The sequence below is a fragment of the Vombatus ursinus genome, unplaced genomic scaffold, assembly GCF_900497805.2.
Source record: "Vombatus ursinus unplaced genomic scaffold, bare-nosed wombat genome assembly UNPS02014809.1, whole genome shotgun sequence".
Classification (NCBI taxonomy): Eukaryota; Metazoa; Chordata; class Mammalia; order Diprotodontia; family Vombatidae; genus Vombatus; species Vombatus ursinus.
Window position 1 is genome coordinate 7,060,457 of NW_020954587.1, and position 21,853 is coordinate 7,082,309.

The 21,853-nt window shown below is 36.9% G+C and overlaps 1 protein-coding gene across 1 annotated transcript in view; it reads left to right on the forward strand.

Moving 5' to 3' along the window:
- The window catches only part of USP9X (ubiquitin specific peptidase 9 X-linked), a 254,417-nt gene that overhangs the window by 149,002 nt on the left and 83,562 nt on the right, over positions 1 to 21,853 (forward strand). The window contains exon 15 of the mRNA XM_027875459.1: positions 4,441 to 4,528. Coding sequence (XP_027731260.1) covers positions 4,441 to 4,528 — 88 coding nt within the window. The remainder of the gene's footprint in view (positions 1 to 4,440; positions 4,529 to 21,853) is intronic.

Below are 21,853 nucleotides of genomic sequence, written 5' to 3' on the forward strand. Positions count from 1 at the left end.
TGAATCTAAGCCCCAGTAAATTTTCATTCAAAGAGTTTTATTCTTTCTAGTTATTTTTTCCCCCGGATTTTCACCACACAGAAACTAAAGGGGAAGGGGGCGGATACCTTATAATTCTGGCCACGTGTACAATATATTTTATACATATGCAGAATATGTAAGTTTTATCATTATCGTTCTTAAAGTCCTTTAAATGAGGTCTGACTACCATAAGGAAAATTTCTACCATACTTCACTGCTTCTCAAAATAGCTATACTTTTGTCTGTATTTTATAGTTTTCCTGTTCCTTCCTTAGCTGTCAGCTGATATTTCTTTGAGCCTACCTTTCCTCTCCCTTTTGATTGTTAGCTACTTTTGTGTATTGTGTAGTTAGAAATCAAATAACAAGCATATCAGATTTCTGTGTTAAATAAGAGTTAATAGATTCTGAGTGAGTCTTTAGTGCCTAGGCTTTTTGAAATACATAAGGAGGCACTGCGGTGCCTGGCTTTGGGACCCAGGTTCAAATCTTGCCTCTGCCACTGCCTGTGTCACATTGAGCAAACCTCTTAATCTTTTTGTATCAGTTTCCTCATGTGTTAAATGAAATTTAACTAAATGGTTGCTGAGGGTCTTATTCAGCTCTTAGATTTTTTGATCTAATGAATGTTAAGAATACTTGATTGTGTTCTGAGAAAGTGATGGTGCCATTTATTTGTGTTCTGAATAACTAAGATATTATTCTAAGCTATAGAACTTCTTTTATGATTATATGGTATATCCCCAAAGTCTTAGTGTCATTTTAAACTTTAATAAATTAAAATTGCACCAAGACTTTTGGGGTACCCTGTATTGTTTATGTCTTAATTTTTTTGTGCTTGAAAGAATAATAAGCATAATACTCAGTAATCCCGATACACATACAAGCACATACATAGCATTAAAGTTTTCAAAGCATTTTTCTCACAGTCATCCTGTGAGGTAAGAAAAAAATCTAAATCATAAGGCTGAGTAACTTGGCCCATCAAAATCATTGGAGCCAGCATTTGAACCCAGCTTTTTTCCATCCTACATGCCATGTTGGCTTCTGAGGCCCAAGTCAAGTGAATGAATAGAATCTTACAGAGTACGCTGGACAAAAACCTCCAAGTTATTGTGGTTAATGATATAGTACAGTTATGGGGATGATCCTTAATGGGATTATAAAGAAAGAATATAGACTTTCAAAAACTTTATTCTTCATACATAGTTCTGATTTTGCCAAGGCATATTAAAAAGGAGTGATTGGAGCTGAAAACCTATGCAAAGAATTATGATGAATATGTTGAGGGACATCAGACAACAGCAAAAATGATAATAAATTTAAGGGGAGATAATCTAGTTCTTTGGGATGGCATTTTTGTTAAATCTGATTATTTTTATGAGACTATTAATTTTTAAAATAGTTGCTAATGATTTGTTTACACTTAAGAATTCAAGTACTTTTTAAAGATTATTCCTAAATGAACATTCTTAATCTTTCCTCTTTCAAATTTTGATGTTGTTTTATCACACCTTTCCTCACTCGTGTTTTCTTCATCTGCAGACCTCCAAGTTACTCTCCCAATTTATTCAGTGACTTGAAAAAAAGTCCACACTTTTATTGATACTTGTTCTTTTTAAATTAATCATTTCTACCCCCCTTTTCCTCCTCTCCTTTGGGGGAGTTTTGTGTCCTCCTTTTGTAACAAAGAAGAACCATTAAGCAAAAACAACTGATACACTGACATGGTCTGGCAAGGTATGCAGCATTCTGCCTTAATAGTTCTCTGGCTCTTTGCTAGATTCATTGACTTTAAAATATATTTCCTCTGAATTTAATTTTTAAAAAAGACGTTTAATAAATTTCTGTTATGTGTAAGTCATTTTAATTAAGCTCTAGATACAGATAGGATAGGTAGCAACTTACTCTCAAGGAGTATATCTGTTGGAATTGGAAGTGTACTTGTACTCATATAATGTGCTCATATAATTATAATCTAAGGATAGAAAGTGATAGAGACAAATAAGAGGATAAGACAACATGTTCCAGGAAAATTAGAAATGGGAAAGAACTCTTTATGCTGAGGTCTATAAGCAGTAGCTATATGGAGGAAATGGCGCCTCAGCTAAGCCTTGAAGAAAGAAGGAGGATTGAAAAAAAGATGACATAAAGAGGTTGTATTTGCCAATTATTGGAACTAGATGAACTGAGAGAGGGAGAAACATATGAGTTGGGGAAATAGGTAGTGGTACAGTCTAATTGGAATGAAGTTGACAGATGGGAAATCTGGAAAGGTAGTTTGGAGCCAGTTTGTGGATCGTCTAACTGGAGTGTTCGTATTTTGTCTTCTGTGCACTAGGGAGATATGAAGGCTTTTTAGCAGGAGAAAGAGCATGGCCAGATTTGTGTTTTAGGCATATTATTTTGACAACTCTGGAGGATAGGTTGTAGAGTGGAAGAGATACTGTAGGCAGGGAGACCAATATGGAGGCTATTAGAAGAATCACTGTAAGACAGAATAAATGTCTGAAATATGAATCATTCAACTAGTCAAATATTTCCTAAATGTCTACTATTTAGTAGTCACTGAGGTAATAAATGGACATAATGGAATAGATATGAGAATTATTTTGGAAGTAGACTTTACATATGATTGGGTATGGGGATGGTGATAAAGAAAATAGAAGAATAAAAGATAGTTCTGGAGTTTTGCACGTTGGGTGACCAACATAGAGAGAATATAAGATATTTAAAGGAATGAGAAGTTTAGGGGAAAGATGATGAGTTCTATTTTGGACTTGTTGAGTTTGTGGCAGTATATAGGTGGACGTGTCCAGCAGGCATGTGGCTAAGTAGGACAAGAATTTAGCAGAGAAATTAGGGCTAGATACATGGATTTACCAGTGATCTGCTAAAAATTACAATTGCTTCTATTAGAATTGATAAGATCATAGAGAGAAAGATTGTAAGGAATTAAGAGAAGGCAAGCCACAACAAACAAACAGTTTGGAGATATAAATGACAAACCAACAAAAGAGACTGAGTAGGAATAGCCAGAAAGATAAGAGTACCAAAGGACAGTAATATTTTTAGAAAACAAATGTAGAGAGAAAGTATCCAAGAAGAAGGATGTGTGAAACATTTAGCAATGTCAAGGACAATGCGGTTCTAGAAAAAGCCATCACTTATAGAGGTTGAAATCATTGATAATCTTTGATAGAGCAATTTCTGGGAACTGGTTCAGTTGGAAACTTTATGGCAAGAAGTTAAAGGGTAAAAATAAGGAAGTAGAAGTAGTAGATCGCGAAAAAATATAGCAGAATAATGATTGATAGGGCTAATTCCTGAAGGAAATAGACACAGGCATGAACAGACTCAGTCAATAAAAGAGTCAGTTGATTAACATTTTGTTAAGTGCCAGCTGTCTGCCAAGTATTAGGGATACAAAGGCAAAAGACCATCCTTACTTTTAAGGAGTTAATGGTCTAATGGAGGAGACTACATGCAAATGGCTTTGTGTGTAGAAGATATTTGCAAAATAAATTGGAGATTTTCAACTGAGGGAACATTAAGGTAGATCACGAAAGTTTTATTTAGAAGTTGGGACTTTGAGGGAAGCCAAAATGCATAAATAAGGAGGAAGAATATTCCAGACCTGTAGGAGGGGTAGGTGTTCTTGTATGTGTAAAAATAATGACTTCTCTTTTAAATGTTTTGAGTTGTTTTTGTTTGGATTGGTTTGTTTGTTTTTTGGCTGCCAACTTAACATACAGTTAGAAATGTCCAGTAGCACTTGGTATTGTAGGACTGGAATTCAGGAGAAACTAGGATATAATATGTATCTGATGGTCATCTGCATTGAGATGATAATTCAAGACATGAGAGTGTATAAAGTCACTAAATGAAAGACTATAGAGAAAAAAGAGAAATAAGAACTATGATAGTTAATTGAAGAATACCAACAGTTAATGACCAATGACATGAATGTCAAGCAAAGGAGACTCAGAAGAGTTCAAATACATAGGAAGAGAACTCAGGGCTTGCATGTCATTAAAGACCTACAGAGCAGAGAATTTCTAGGAGGAGTAGTATTTCTTTCCGTTGCATCTTCTTGTCAGTCTGACATAACTGTTAGGAAGCTGGATTACCACATTCTTAGTGTGACTGAATTTTTGAACTTCACGTTTATCCAAATTAAAACTTCATGTATTTTCTTTTAGTGTATTGATGCTGCCTAGAGAGAAAAGACAAGTTGCTATAGGAATGGAATCTAAGTCACCAATATGCCATCTTTGTGCCATTAGGCATTAAACAATATTTTAATAGCATTAGGCATTAAATAATCTGTTAACAGTGGATAGACTAAAACTTAAAAATTTCAAGTCAGTATTGCATATTTGAATATATGTGTGTAATTCATGATTTTCTTAATTTGCAGAGCATGGAGAATATGATCCACAAACTGTAAGACCAGGAAGTAGATATAGTCATGTGCAAGAAGTCCAAGAACGACTTAATTTCCTAAGGTTGGTTTTAAATTATTAGTTTTACTTTCTTTAAAAGATAGATAAGAAATAGAAAATTAATTAAATTAATAGCATATAACTGGTCTTGATTAGGTTAGCATGTGTCCTTTTCCCACATAAGATTAGTTGCCTCCCCGAAAATCTTTGTACTTTTGTGGTTAAATGTTTAAATTCTTCCTTTAAAGAATATCTAATGTTGAGCCTTTGTAATTTTTCATTTTTTTGTTTTCAATTACATGATAAAAGTGGGATTAATTTGAGAATATTAATATATAATTGATGGTGATGTTTCAGAGTGAACATTCCTATGCATATCAGGTGAAGAAGTAGTAACTCTTGTAGATACAGTTAATAGTTAAAAATTCAGGAGTAACAGACTGTAAAAGGTTCATTTTCTTTCATGCTTCTGTTCCTCTAAATTAACTTCTGTGTGGGAAATTTCCTTCTCAGATTTTATCTTATGATTCTGTTCATTAACTTAACTAAGTGTTTTAGTTATTTGAATCTAATTCATTGTAAATTGAGTGGATCTAAAAGATAAAATTTAAGATGTTGATATTTAATAAGTTGATTGACTTTTTAAAATTTATTTATTTAAATATGGGTGGATAAAAACACAAGTGACCTAATTGAAGAGCAGTTTGGTGTTAAAAACAAAAAACAGAGTTTTATGTCTAGAGATGTGGATTCTAGAGTAGTCTTTGTCACTAAATAGCTGTGCAAACACAGGCAGGTCTCTTGAACTCCGAGTATAATTTCCATCATCCCGTATAATATGAAGCAGTTGGTTGATCAGATAATTTTTACAGACTTTTTCAGCTTTTTCACTCTTGTGGACTTCAGAAATTTTCTAAATGAAATGTTAGCTTTTTTTCCAACATAAGAATGATAAAAAAAATTTCAATTATTTGCAAATCAGAATTTTTGTAACAGTCATTTCATTGCTATACTATAGCAATATATCAAATTTGTATGTTGTACTCTCTGATATGTAGCTAAGTTGCTATCATGCATCTCTTTATTTTAAAACAATATTGTAGTGTCTTAACATCTTACAGATTAAAGATTCATTTTCCCTCCTTTTGCCCTACTTAAGTGAAAAAGAAGTACTTTTGTATTTTTATGACATGGCATATTTTAACTTCCATATTTACTTAAGATTTATGCTGTATTTATTTCCAAAGGGAATATGAAATAACGCCATAAGTATAGCATAACAGAATAAAAACATAACAAATTAGTTTAAAAGAAATAGCTCTTAGAGGATCATGGAATGAGTTAATTACTGCTGAATGAAATTCAGGAAATTTTTAAAAATGTTTCTTCTGCACACTCTTCTCCTACTGCTCTAGTTTAATCAGCCCATCAAAAAGCACTTATTAAGCATTTCTTATGTGTCGAACACTGTTAATGACTGGGCAAAAGGCAAAAATAGTTCCCAGTCTCAAGCAGCTTATTCTGATGGAGAACACATATACATAAATAGTCACATACAAGATACATACATAATAGGTGGGAAGTAGCTTTAAAGGGAAAGACATTAACTACTGGAACACCTGGGACGAATGCCCTATAGATGACAGCACTTAACTCAAGTCTTGAAGAAAGCCAGTGATTCTCAGAAGGAGAGGTAAGGATCTGAGAGCATTCCAGGAATGAGGGACAGCTAATACAAAGGAATAGAGATGGGAAATCAAAAATTATGTGTGAGGAACAGCAAGGAAGCCAGTATGGTTGAGTTATCATGTGAAATAAAACTGGAAAGATAGAAAAAGGCAAAGTTTTGATGAGCTTTTTAAATACCAAAGAACCTTATTTTTATCCTAAGGAACCATTGACATTTGTTGAGTGGTTGGGTTGAGGTAAAATACTTGGACCTTCACTTTAAGAAAATAACTTTGGAAGCTGTGTGGGGCATAGATTGCAGTGGGAAGAGACTTAAGGGAAGGAGTTCAGTTAGAAAGTTATTGCAGGTGAGATGTGATTAGGGCATGAACTAGATATCTAGTTTCCCATATGGGTGCAGAAAAGAGGATATAATTTAGAGATGCTGTGGACAAATACATTACAAGATTTCACAACTAATTTGTTATGTGAAAGTGAGGAGCTGGGGATGACACTGGGTTTGTAACCTGAAAGACTCAAAGGATGATGGTACCCTTGACAGTAGTAGAAAACTTCATGAAAGGAATGAGTTGGAAGGCAGAGGGGAGAAAGATAATCATGTGCTTTAGATATGTTGAATTTGAGATGTCTGTGGGACATCTAGTTGGAAATGTGTAATAGGCAGTAGGTGTTGGGGGATTCAACCTCAGTAGAGAAAGTAGGGCAGGACATAAAGCTCTAGGAATCATCTACATAGAGATGGTAATTAGATCCCTAGAAGCTGATGAGATCACCAAGAGAGATTATAGAAAGAGAAAAGTAAAAGAACCTAGTATAGAGCCTTGGAGAATCCCCACAGATGGGGCATGATGTGGTGATGAACCAGCAAAAGAGACTTAAGGAAGGAATGTTCATCTGGTTAGGAAGACAAAGACAGCAGTGTCACAAAAAAATCAGTAAGACTACCTAAAAGAAGTTTAGGCCCTCATTAACTCTTTTCTGGACTATTGCAGTAATGTTCAAATTGGTCTGTCTGCTTTCATTCCATCATTCACATACCTGCCAAACTGATAGTCAAAATGCAATGTCACTTGCTGCTTCAAACACTCCAGTGGATCACTGTTGCCTCTTATGTAAAATACTGATTTCTCTTTCATATTTAAAGCCCTTTGCAGTCTCACTCCTAACTACCTCTCTTGATTTACTGCATAATCTTTTACTTTATACTCTCAACTTAGTGAAATTGACCTACATATTTTTCTGGCCCGTGACATCTCATTTCTTGCGTCAGTAAATTTAATAAATTTTCTCCGTTCCTGGAATATTCTCCATTCTCAACTCCACCACTTACAGTCCTTAGCTTCCTTTAAAACTGAGAACAACTGTTATCTACCAAACGAATCATTTCTTGATCTATCCATCAGTTATATTAATAAGTCTAACCTTTCCTTGATATTACTCCAGGATCAAATACAAAATCTTATTCTTGTCATTCAAAGCCCTTCATAACCTAACCCTCTCCTAACTTTCCAGTCTTCCTATATCTTACCCCTTTCTGTGTATTCATTAATCCAATGACACTGACCTCCTGACTATTTTAAAAACAAGACACTCCAACTTTTGTCTCCACGAATTTTCTTTAACTGTCTTTGAACCCTCTACCCTCTATCGCCACACCCAACCCTATTCTTAGAATGTTCTCCCTCATCTCTGCCTACAGACTTGCCTGACTTTCTTGAGGTCCCAACTAAAATCTTACCTTCTACAGGAAGCCTTCCTCAACTCCTCTTAATTCCATTTTTTCCCTCTGTTGATTATCTTCTCCTCATCCTATGTTTAGCTTATTTTGTACATGTTTGTTTATTGTTTCCCTAAGTAGATTGTGAGCTCTTTGAGGGCAGGAGACTGTCTTTTTATATCTTTTTACATGGTTCAGAACCATTAGACCCAGGTTCAAGTTCTTTGTCTTCAATATCTTTGAGACTTTACTCTAATCACTCAACCTTTTCCAGCTTCAATTTACTCGTCTGCAAAAAAAAAAACAAACTAATACTACTTATACTTCTTCATAACTGTCTTTCAAATGAAATGGGCAGCTAGATGTCAAAGTGGGTAGAATGCCAGGCCTGGAGTCAGGAAGAGTCAACTTCCTTGAGTTCAAATATGGCCTCTGATACTTACAAGTTATGAGTAAGTTTTAACCCTGTTTGCCTTAGTTTCCTCATCTGTAAAATGAGCTAGAGAAAGAAATGGCAAACCATTTGCCAAGAAAACCCCAAATGGGGTCATAAAGTGTTGAACACCACTGAAAACGACTAAGCAACAACATCATCAAATGAAATAATTTATGTGAAAACTTAGAAAATTACATGAAAATATCAGCCATTATTATTCTGAGCCCTGGGTTTTTATACACATTTACACCAATTTCCCCAGACCCCTTCATTCCATTTCAATTCAGTGAGCTTTTATTAATCATAATTACTTACACTGTACTAGGTTCTGGGGATATAAAAATAAAAATCAGAAAGTCCCTCTTCAGGACCGTAACATTCTTCTAGAGGGAAATAACATATACTTAAAAATGTTAATAAAAAGTAAGAAGTGATAAGGTAAGAAAAAGATAATTCAGAGAGCTATAGGAAAATTTGAGAACAGATTGAGCCATAGCATGTAAAAGAAATTAGGGAATATGTCACAGAGGAAGGAAATGGTACCTGGGATGGGCCTTGAAGTAAAGTAAGGGTTCAGAGAATGAGGTATGAAGGGAGTGCATTCTAGATATGGAGGATATCCTATAGGAATACATAGTACAGTTTAAGATTAAGGCTAAAGAGCCAGATGGGGATCAGATTAAGGAGGGTCTCACATGTTACACTAGAGTTTTTAATGTGTTGTAGGGGCACCAAGGGATCCACCAAAGGTTTTTGACCAGAGCAGTAATATGATCAGATCCCATCGGAAATTTACTTTGGCAGTTCAGTGGATTGTTGACTAGATGAACAAGTAATTAGAGACTTACATAGGGTAGTATCCTTGGGACTGGAAAGAAGGGAGTAAATGTGAGAGAGGTCAAGATAAAACTGATGAGAATTGATAACTTCCTGTGAGAGGTAAGATGAGACTCAAATATGTAGATGACTATATATGGTGGTATACTTAACCAATGCAGGGAAAAGTTTAGAGAAAAGGCAATTTTAGATGGAAAGATGATGAAATCTAACATGAGTCTTTGATGATAAAATCTTAATCAGATATTTACTGCTTTGATTCAGGCAATCTCAGGAGAATTTGCCCATTAGAGAATATTTTTGCCAAACCACATTTCCTGTGGTTGAAGTCTCTTAAAATTAGAAGAGTAGAATTTAGGTGGCTCTTAATTTGGTTCTAAATTTCTGTATTCACATCAGTAGAAGGAAAATGTGTGTGTAACATATATGTACGTATGTATTTTTCACTAGCATCCCTGATGAAGATAACTAGTGTTTGTCTTGTTAGGGAACTAGGTCAGGATAAAAAGGATTAAATTCTTCTGTGTGTACCAAATAGTGTAGAAACTGACATCCTAGTCAATGAGTGAATTGTTGTGGCTGGCATCTTTTGCCCTCTCCACTGAAATTACATTTTTTGAAAACTGGATTAAAAGGGGGCTTGAAAATTTTGTACATAGGGCAACCTGTTAGCTGATAGCCAGTTTTCTTTTAATCAAATTATGTTGAAGCCTTTCAAAAAGGTTAAAAGACAAAGGTATTTCATTTGCTTTTTTATCTTGTCATCCCAGGACAAAATTTTTAATCAATGGGAAATTAATTTTAAAAAAATACTCCTAGAGTTTTGTTTGTTTTTGTTGTTGTTTTAATGTATGCATTTGCCATTTTGAACTTGAGGCTTTTGATTCCAGAAGTACTCCATTGCTCACTTGGGCAGATCTAATTCATATGTGCTGAGATAGTCTAACATAATTGGTCCATATGGTAATTGGGGCAGGGATCTCCAACTTTATAGTAAAACCAGCAACTACTAGTGACCTGTATGCTTACTTTACTACAAAATTTGTATGAGAATCATCTATACACTAATTGATACTCTCAGTGAGGTTATTAGGAGGAAACAAGCAAGCATTCATAATTGATATTCTGTAGTGGCATCACTTAGTTCATAGGATCAAAAATTTAAAACTGGAAGAATTAGTGGTACAGTGGTCAGAACACCAGCCCTGGAGTCCAGAGGACCTGAGTTCAAATCCAACCTCAGACACACAATACTTACTAGCTATGTGGCTCTGGGCAAGTCACTTAACCCCAGTAGCCTCATCAGAAAAATAAATAAATAAAATAAAACTGGAAGAATTTTCGAGATCGTTAAGGTTAAACTTTTCATTTCACAGTTGAAGAAACAGAGGCCTAGAAAAGTTGTACCTTGCCCAGAGTTACACAACCAATAAATGTCTGAGGCAGGCCTTGAACGCAGGTCTTCCCAACTCCAGTTTTTTGTTCCTTTGTGCATTTGATCTAGTGGGATGACGGATATCTAATGCAGAAACTGGGATTCTCTGGATGGGGACATCTCCAAATGTTCTTGATATTGATAATCACCTTGACAACATCCAAAATTATTGGACAAACCCAGAGATCAATAATTCTACACCTATGTTAGGTTGGGATTCCACTGACTGATTTATGAGCATTTCCACTACACTGAAGAGGAAAAAAAGAAATGTTTTTAAATGTAAATAGATAATATCTCATACCTTGTCTGGAAAAGCAAATTTTCAGAAATGGCATGTGACTGAAAAGAGGCAGTGTGTCCAAAGTGGCCATCTTTTTAAAGCAAAGCTTTCTAGACATGATACAACCTGTCAAGTCTAGCAGTCCCCATGTTTTCTTTCCTAATTGTATGTTGCTCGAACCTTCAAAATCAGCTATTTCTGCTTGTCCAAGATTGTATCTATTAAACAATTTTAACTAACCTTTAAAAAAAATTTTCCCTCCCTGCCCAGATTTTTAAAAAAATTTATATTTGCTTGAAATGACGTGAATTTAAAAAAAGAGAAAAAAGTTAAAGGGTTAAAGAAAGTAGATTTCCAGGGAGGTGCTGAGTAATTTTTTTTTTTTTTAAGGGGGCAGTACCCAAATAAGTTTGGGAACCTTTGGGCTGGTGACTTTGCACAGCCCTCCTTCACTCAACTCCAATTCACTTTCAGGTCATGTCATCATCTTCCTGATGTCATGGTTCTCTTCAAGAATGAAGGACAAACCACATATAGTATCTATGACAAATAGTACCAAAGGACAGTGAGTTCAGTCCAGAATAAACAGGAGGTGGCAAACAAACTGGATTGCTTTAGGAAATTGAAAAGCTTTTTTAATGACCCAAAACTTAACCTCCAAGATAAAGGTCCATCTTTTTAATACCAGTATTATACTAGTGGCTATGAGGCTGTGAGATATATAACACAACATTCTCTTAATAATTACACATAAGTATCACAAAAGTCAGTACAAAGGTACGTACGTGGTGGATGTGAGCAGGCTACAATATGCAACAAATGAACTTTGAAGAAGAGTACAAATATGTCAATGAAAAAGATTGTATGATAGAAAATGAAGATATTGTGATCTTGGGCAAGATGATATGTAGACAGTCTGAGAGTTCCAGTAATATCCTTATGATATCAAGAGAAAATGATGGCCTCCAGCACATTGGATCCATCCCTTGTAATGAATTTATGAGGACTCTGTTTTGGAGTGCTAAAAGTGTTTACTGGAAACTGAGGGAAGAAAGGACCCTAACCTTTCTTGTTCCTAGGAAAGGTAGGTGGTACAGTGGACCTCAAATCAGAAAGACCTGATTTCAAGTCTGACCTCAGACACTTAACAGTAGTGTGACCCTGGACAAGTCACTTAAGATCTGTTTGCCACAGTTTCCTTATGTGTAAAATGAGGATAATAACCCAGGATGATTGTGAGGATCAGATAAGACATCAATTGTAAAGCACTTACTATAGTGCATGACACATAGTAAGTGCTTTATAAATATTAGCTCCTGTTATTATTGTTTGGTGCATTGACCCTATGGAACTGAGCTCCTAGATTTGTAACTTTTAAATTCTTATTTGAAGGAAAAAAAGATGATGAAATAGAATAAGTAGGAACACAAAAGAATTAACAAGAAAATGAAAATACAAATTGATTGCAGAATTTAATCAAGTTTCTTTTTTTTTTTCTTTCCAAAATGAAAAACGGTTAACAAGTATCTTTGAGCAACTAAAGATAAAAGGTTGGATTTCTTCAGCTTTATCTTAAAACTTCTGACTTAAACTCCTGGAATAGAGTATATTAAGAGCTCTTTAGCTTGAGACTTAGATATAAGCCTTAAGCATGAGAAATCTTTCAGGAGATAAACTTCAGAATCTGAAAATAGTTTCATCTGATCTTGGAGGAAACCTCAAATATTCTCCTACCACCCATTTAATGGTTAATTTAATTCAGTTTACAATTCAAGCAGTAGATAAAAGGAAGGAGCCTCCTTAGGTGGGCCTCCTTGCCTCCTGTTAGTAAGCTAATTTTATTATTGCTTCTCCTAAAAAATAATTATTTTTAATGTAATCTGTTTTGATATAACAAAGACTGAACAGCTAAAACTGATAATTGTGCATTAGGGCTGTGGGTATTTTTTCATGCTTATCTGCCTTTCACAGTTTTCATTTTTTTCATTTCTACACTTCCAATTTTATTTGTGTTTTATCTTTACATTATAAACATTTATAGATTACTTTTACTTCATGAGATATCTCTTGTAACAAAGTAAAAAAGTTAAGTTAAACTCATCATATAAATGGTCTGCTTTGAAAGTTCATGTGGCATTTCACTTCTGTAGCTCTGCCCTTCTGTTTTAAAAAAATTAATATTTTCTCTCCCCTGCCCACTCCTTCTTGTTAAAAAAAGAACAAAAAAGAAAATTTCTTTTTAACAAGTATACTTAGGCAAAGCAAATCTCCCAACAACTGTACACAAAAATATTTATGTTTCATTCTGTACCTTAAATCTCTCACCTCCTTGTAACGGAGAGCATATTTTCTCATAATAGATCATCCAAAATCATGAATGGTCATTGAATTGAACATAGGTATCACAGATTTCACAAGTATTTCTGTTTACACTGTTGTATAAATTGTCTTGGTTCTACTCATTTTCATTAATTTATAAGTCCAGATTATTAATTTTTATAATAATGATGTTAGAATATAAATTGTTTTGTTTCTGCTCACTTTGCTCCAGATCAGTTTGTAAGTCTTTCCATGTCTTTTTAAAATCCTGTATTTCATCTTATAACGTAGTAAGACTCAAATCACATTTTTATACCACAACTTATCCAACCATTCCTCAGTTGTTCGAAATTCTCTTTGTTTGCAGTTTTTTACTGCCACAGAGCTGCTTTAAGTATTTTTGTATTCTTCTTTGATTTCTTAGATATAGTCCTTAGATATAGTCCTACCAGTAGTATATCTGGGTCATGCTATGAATATTTTTTATTTCCCTATAACTAATTTTACATAAGGCATGGATAGTTTTTAGAAAATGTATACTTGCTGCAGTGAAGGCTAATTTTAACGGCTGTGGTAACATTTGGTCTATAATAACTATTTGTGTTTAGAGGACGATCTGCAACAATTTTGGCCATCCAGAATTCTTATTGGTAGGGTAAACAACTGAGACTTGCCTATAAACAGGAACATGTGAATACAGTCATAATTTAGGAATGTTGTCAGGAAGAGCCTTCAACAAGGGTGCAAAAGACTTTGATTCAGGCTGGGCTCTGCTCTTATAACTAAACTCATTTTACCTTTCTGGGACTGGTCTTATTCATGTGTGAAAATAAGGGTACTTGGGAAAGGGTGGAAAAATTTTCCAGCTCACGATAACTTAGGTTGGTGGGAAAGTTTTATTGTGCTGGTGTAAGAATGGACAGCATTGTAGCACAGGCCTCACCCCAGGAAACCAGCAGCAGACCTTGGGGCCAACTGAATTAGTGGCACAGGCAACTGCTTCCTGAGCTCTCAACCCACAGATGGTAAAGGGGTTGGACAGCTGGTCAGAAGGAGATTATTGGGGTCCCTTTGCTGGTACTGGTTGCAAGACTCTTATACCCTTAGTCGGCTCCAGGTCACAGTTCTGGGTGGCAAGCAGTCTGAGGGTGAGGAAGAACACTTCCTGGAGTTAGTGGCTACAGGGGAGCTGGGATTCTGGTCACAGTTCCAGGGCAGAATAGAGTGCTTGTGGTCACAGACTAGAGCTGGATAGGCCAGAAGAGTAGTAAACACACCTATTCTTAGATCATACCACCTTGAAAGAACTAAAAGCTTACAAACTTGCAGAACTAGCTCTGAAAACAGTAGCCCCAAAATCCTGAAGCTTAAGGCAGTACCCATTCCACCCTGGGAGCAAAGCCCAATTTTAATATAAAACTAAAAGTCAAGAAATAGGCTGGGAAAATGAGCAAACAACAAAGAAAGAACCTGACTGTAGAAAGTTACTATGGTGACAGGGATCAAAACACAAACTCCAAAGACAACAAAGTCAAAACTGCTATATCCGTAGCCTCAGAGAAAAGCGTAAATTGGTCTCAGTCTCAAAAAGGATTCCTGGAAGAGCTCAAAACGGATTTTAAAAATCAGAGAGCCAGAGAAAAAATCGGGAAAAGAAATGAGAGTGATGCAAGAAAAGTATGAGAAGAGAATTAACAGCTTGCTAAAAGAGGCATTTTAAAAATTGAAGAAAAGCATTCCTTAAAAAACAGAATAGACCAAGTGCTGAAAGAGGCATAAAAATCCAATGAAGAGAAGAATTCTTTAAAAAGTAGAATTGGCCAAATGGAAAAAGATATACAAAAATTTACTTAGGAGAACTCGTTAAAAGGTAGAATTATCCAAATGGAAAAGGAAGTACAAATGCTCACAAGAAAATAATTCTTTAAAAATTAGAATTGTACCAGTGGAAGCTAATGACTCCATGAGACATCAGGAAACAATAAACTAAAATAAAAAGAATGAAAAAATAGTAGAAAATGCAAAATATCTTATTGGAAAAATAATTGACCTGGAAAACATATCAAGGAGAAATAATTTAAGAATTATTGGACTACCTGAAATCCATGTTCAGAAAAAGAGCCTACACATTCTATTTCAAGAAATTATCAAGGAAAACTGCTTTGATAGCTTATATCCACAGGGTAAACTAGAAATTAAAAGAATCTACCAATTACCTCCTAAAAGAGATCCCAAAATGAAAACTCCCAGGGGCCAAATTATAAAGCTTACATGTTAAGGAGAAAATATTGCAAGCAGCCAGAAAGGAACAGTTCAGATGTTGTGGAGCCACAGTCAGGGTAACCCAAGATTTAGCAACTTCTGTATTAAAGGAGCAGGCTTGGAATATGATATTCCAGAGAAGAAAGAAGGTAGGATTGCAACCAGGAATCACATTACCATGCAAAACTGAGCATATTCTTCAGGGGAAAAAATAGGTTTTCAATGAAACAGAGGACTTTCAAGCATTCTTGATGAAAAGACCAGAGCTAAATAGAAATTTTGAATTTGAAATACAAGACTCAAGAGAAACATAAAAAGGTAAACAGGAAAGAGAAATCGTAAGGGATTTAATAAGGTAAAACTGTTTACATTCCTACATGGAAAGAAGATAACCTACAACTCCTAAGAATTTTCTCATTATTAGGGCAGTGAAAATGAGTATACATAGACTGATGGCATGTGTGTAAGTTGATTGTGTTAGGATGATATCTTTAAACAGTAAAACTAAGGTGTGAGAAAGAGGGATGCACTGGGACAGGGGGGAAGGGAGCAATAAAATGGGGTAAGTTATCTCGCCTAAAAGTAGTGTGAGCATTTTTACAGTGGAGGGGAAGGCGGGGCGGGATGCTTGAACCTTACTCTCATCATTTGATTTTGTAGAAAGCTGTCTTACCCTACAGAGAAGTAGGAGTGGAAGGGGACTAATAGAAGGGAGGGTGGATTGGAGGAAAATGCATCGTAATCATAACGTTGAAAAAGTTTTTACAGCAAGTTTTCCTAATATAGGCCTCATTTCTCAAATATATAGAGGGCATAGGTGTGAGTTGAATATGAGGGATGATCTCTTTAAAAAAAATAAAGCACTGGGAGAAGGGGAAGAGGAAGATAGAATGGGGCAAATTATCTCATAAAAGAGGACAAAAGAATTTTTACAGTGGAGGGGAAAGTAGAGGAGGTGGGCAGGAGCCCTTGAACCTTACTCACTGGAATTGGCTCGAAGAGGGAGTAACTTATACACTTGGTTGGGTGTAGAAATCTGTATTGTCCTATTTGTACACTTAGTTGGGTGTAGAAATCTGACTTATCCTACTTGAAAGTAAACAGGAAGGGGATGGGGGGGCAGTGATATAAGGGAGGACAAATTGGGGAAGGCAGTTGTCACAAGCAAAACTTTTGAGGATGGACAGGGTAAAAGGAGAGAGAGAGTATGTGTGTGTGTGTGTGTAGGATAAATGGTGAAAATAGGGTGGAGGGAAATAGTAATCATAACTGAAAAAAAATTTATACCAAGTATCTCTGAGGCCTCATTTCTCAAATATATAGAAAACCGAGTCAAATTTATAAAAATGGGAGCCGTTGCTCAATTGATAAGTGATCAAAGGACATGAACAAGACAGGCAGTTTTCATTAAAATTACTTAAAGCTATCTATAATCATATGAAAAATGGCTCTCAATCACTATTGATTAGAGAAATGTAGATTAAAACAACTTTGAGGTGCCACCCATCACCTATCAGATTAGCTAATGGGAAAGAAAAGGAAAATACAAATGTTGGGAGGGTATGTGGGGAAATTGAAACACTAACACTGTTGGTGTTGGTGTGAACTGATCCAACCATTCTATCCTGATTGTGTTTCCACAATACTTGAATTGTTTCTTTCTGGCTACTTGTAATATTTTCTCCTTGACCTGGGAACTCTGAAATTTGGCTACAATATTCCTAGGAGTTTTCCTTTTGGGATGTCTTTCAGGAGGATATTGGTGAATTCTTTCAATTTCTGTTTTGCCCTCTGGTTCTAAAATATCAGGACAGTTTTCCTTGATCATTTCTTGAAAGATGATGTCTAGGCTCTTTTTTTGATCATGGCTTTCAGATAGTCCAATAATTTTTAAATTCTTTCTCCTGGATCTATTTTCCAGGTCAGTTGTTTTTCCAGTGAGATATTTTGCATTGTTTTCTAATTTTTCATTCTTTTCGATTTGTTTTACAGTGTCTTGATTCCTCACAAAGTCACTAGCTTTCAATTGCTCTATTCTAATTTTTAAGGGAGTATTTTCTTCAGTAAGCTTTTGGACTTCCTTTTCCATTTGGCCAATTTTGCTTTTTAGGGCATTCTTCTCCTCATAGGCTTTTTGGACCTTGTTTGCCATTTGGGTTAGGCTATTTTTTAAGGTGTTATTTTCTTCAGTATTTTTTTGGGTCTCCTTTAGCAAGCTGTTGACTTGTTTTTCACGATTTTCTTGCATGACTCTCAGTTTTTCCTCTACTTCTCTTACTTGCTTCTCAAGATCCCTTTTGAGCTCTTCCAAGGCCTGGGACTGGTTCATATTTTTCTTGAAGGCTTTGGATGTAGGAGCTTTGGCTTTGTTGTCTTCTTCTGGTTGTATGTTTTGATCTTCTTTGTCACCAAAGTAAGATAATATAGTCTGACTCTTTTTGCACTGCTTACTCATGATCCCAGCCAATTACTTGAGTTTTAAACTCTTTGTTAAGGTAAAAGTCTGCTTCCAATGTGAAGAGTGTACTGTCCCAAGCTTCGGGGATTTGTACAGCTGTTTTCAGAGGTACTTCTAGGGACCTGTAAATTTTCAGTTCTTCCAAGGTGCTATGATAAGGGACAAGGTATTTCCTCTCCACCACGCCAGTGCTCCTCCTTGCCCCAGGACCACCCCTCAGAACTGTGACCCAGATCCAAGCATCGGTAAAGCAAGGGATTCCTGCCTCAGCACTGGCAAAGAGATCCCTGCAATCCCCCTCTGATCAGCCACTTGATTCCCTGTCAGTCTGTGGGCCAGAAGCTCAGGAAAAAGCCGCGGCATTCGCTCGAGACTTGCGGCTGAGACCTAGCTCCTCCCTCACCACAGTCACAGACGTTTCCCACTGACCTAAGTTGTCTTTGGCGTTCAGGGGTTGAGAAGTCTGGAAACCGCCACAGCTGCCCGCAATTCAGTCCTCTGAGGCCTGCTCCAGGGTCGCTGTGGCCTGCGCACCCAAGCCAAACTGTGCTCCTCTCCCACCCCGGTGCAACATACCTTTCCGATCAACCATCCAGGCTGTCTTGGGCTGGAAATTTGTTTCACTCTGTCTTTTTTTTGGGTTCTGCTGCTTTAGAATTTGTTTAGAGCCATTTTTTTAGGTATTTGGGGGGCTTTGGGAGAGAGCTCAAGACAGTCACTGCTTTCCCTCTGCCATCTTGGCTCCATCCTCCCTTGTATTCTTTATGAATCAGAATGTTTGTGCTTGTGGAGTGATGAGTTCGTAATTTTTAAAATGAAGAAGGAGGAAGAGGCAGAGAAGAGGAATGCAGCAGCTCTAGTCCTGAATAACAGTGAATGAATGAGAACATGGATGGAAGGTCAGTTGTTGTTCAGTCATTTCAATTGTGTCTGACTCTTCTGTGACCCCATTTAGGGTATTCTTGGCAGAGATCCTAGAGTGGTTCGCCGTTTTCTTCTCCATCTCATTTTATGGATAAGGAACCTGAAGCAGACCAAGTTTTGTGACTTGCCCAGGGTCACACAGCCAATAACTGTCTGAGGCCAGATTTGAACTCAAGAAAAGGATTCTTCCTGACTTCAGGCTGTGCCACCTAGCTGCCTGACTTACCTGAAGGGTGTAAGGCCTGCATAAAAATAAGCCAGCATTTGTCATTCTTAGTAAAACCCACAGTTTTGCTTCTCCAATGTAAACACGAGGGATAGAATGAAGAATTTTGGATATATTTGCAATATTAATATTAATTATTCCACTTGTTTATCTCCCTCCCACATTCCCCCAAATCCCTATCAGGGTTATTCTCAGCTCTCTGCCCTGCCTTTGTTGGGAGAATCCAATGTGTGAATAATTTGGGGCCTGGGATGAGTGAGGGAGTGGGGGTGGGGGTGGGGGCAACTGAGCTCAGTCCTGACAAGACAGCAGTCACTGCTCTGACCTAAGGTTAAGCAGCTGTGCCCCTGTGCTAAGGCAGCCAAATTTCACCAGGAGGTTTTTGCTCAGGGCTGGATCACTGTGACAGGCCAGCTGTAATGATGTTGATAGTAATGCAGTGCATCATCTTCAGCCTCTACACTGATCGTTGTGAGATGATAGTCTGTCCCAGACCCAGTGCCACTGAACAGGGAGGGACTGCAGAATGCAGGATGGTAGCAGCACAGATCAGGAGCTTGGGAGACTGTTTTGGTGGCTGTGATAGTACCAGGATAAATTATTGCTTGTCAATATTCTTTTGTCAAGATATTCGGAAACACCCTGTTTTCCAGCGCTAAGGCCAAGCAAGCAAGCTGTGCCCTGAGCTTGGCATAACAACAGTCCTCTGTGCTCACCATCTGGGTGATCTCACCCTCTGGCAAAATCATATGATTATGGTATTGCTTTGACTAGGTGTTCTCTGAGCTCAGAAAAGCACCAGACAAGTACCCATGTTCTGGTCATGAAGTCCTGCTATGAATCAAACTTGTCACATTGTTGCTGTTACTTCTCCCAGACCCGAGCTCAAATCCAAGTTCAGGCACTTGCTAGCTGTGTGACCCTAGGCAAGTCACTTCACCCTAGTTTCCACATCTATAAAATGGGGGCTATAATAGCTTCCCAAGGTTGGTGTGAGGACCAGATGAGATAGTCCTTGTAAAGTACTTAACCCTGCCTGGAACACAGGAAGCTCCACCTAAATGTTAGCTCTTAGTTTTACTGAGCCCATCTACCAGACGACGGGCATTCCCCATGCACAGCTACACACTCTCCACGTCTCCTGGTTTCCCTTGGGTCAGTCTCCTTGACAAAGGAACCAGACACAAAGCGAACCTGGCCTTGCCCTGGCCGACGCGCCCTTGACCTCTCCTGCTGCCCCTAAGCCCGCTCTTGTCGTGCTCCTCCTGGAAGCCCCAGGGGGCTGAGCAAGCGCTCCAGGCATACAGCCCCAGCCCGTAGTTTTCTCATCCAACCATTCTATAGAGCAATTTGGAACCATGCCCAAAGGGCTGTAAAACTGCATATCCTTTGACTCAGCAGTACCACAACTAGATCTGTATCCCAAAGAGATAAAAAACAAAGAGATGGACTTATATGTACAAAAATATTCATAGCAAGTCTTTTAGGATGTGGCAAAGAATTAGAAATTTAAAGAGATGCCCATCAATTGGGCAATGGCTGACCAAGTTAGGTGTATGATTGTGATGGAATACTATTGTGCTATTATAAGAAATGATGAGCAGGATGCTCGTGGAAAAACCTGGACTTATATGAACTGATACAAAGTGAAGTGAGGAGAACCAGGAGAACAGTGTACATAGTAACAGCAATATTATGTGGTGATCAGCTGTGAATAGTTAGCTATTCTCAGCAATATAATGATCCAAGACAATTTTATTCTTTTTTTGGTGTGGCAATTGGGGTTAAATGACTTGCCCAGAGTCACACGGCTAGTAAGTGTTATGTGTCTGAGGCTGGATTTGAACTCAGGTCCTCCTGACTCCAGGGCCAGTACTCTATCCACTGTGCCACCTAGCTGCCCCTGATCCAAGACAATTTTGAAGGATTTATGATGAAAAATGTTATACACCTTCGGAGAAAGAACTGATGGGGTCTGAATGCATATATGCAATCAAAGCATACTTTTGAAAAGAAAACATTTATTTATTTTTTTGTCTGTTTTCTTAGTGTGACTGATAATGGAAGGATGTTTTGTATGACTGCACATGTATAACCTATATCAAACTGCTTGTCTTTTCAATGAGGGGGGAGGTGAGGGAGGGAGAGAATTTGGAACTCAAAATTTTTTTTTAAAATGTTAAAATTGTTTTTACATGTAATTGGGGAAAAAATATTAAATAAATGTAAGACTTAAAAAATAAAATGGAGGATGATCAGGACTGAAAAAATAAGGGGACTTAAACATTATGATAGCTAATGGTCGTTTTGGCTTTAAAATTCTGTGATTATGTAACTATGGTCACTTTCATAAAAATACAATGAATGAATGAGGAAAAGCCACCCTTGTTTCATGTGGTTTACATTGCAGGCCTGGAACAGAGCTTTCCTCAGGGTCTTAGACAAACAAAATCTGTGGGTTTTTATTTGTATGAAAATTAAGCTTATTGATTTGACGAGTTTTGTTAACTGGTTTTCTTGGTAACTCTCAGTTCTTTCAGTATTCAAATTACAATTGGAAAAAGGGCAAAGGAATGGTGGGAGGGAGTCCTTAAGAGGAAGAGAGCATTTACAGCAGAGTTCTCCATCACAAAGATATCTGGGGCCATTATTATCTCTTATTGATACAAAAACTGATCTGTTGTGATCCTTAGTTCTCAAGAAAAGGTTAGGTTATATATGTTCAGTATAATAGGTGTAGTAGACCAGTAAAAAGGTTAAATTTTCTTAAGGATATTTTTAATCAAAAGTAGTTAAAATATT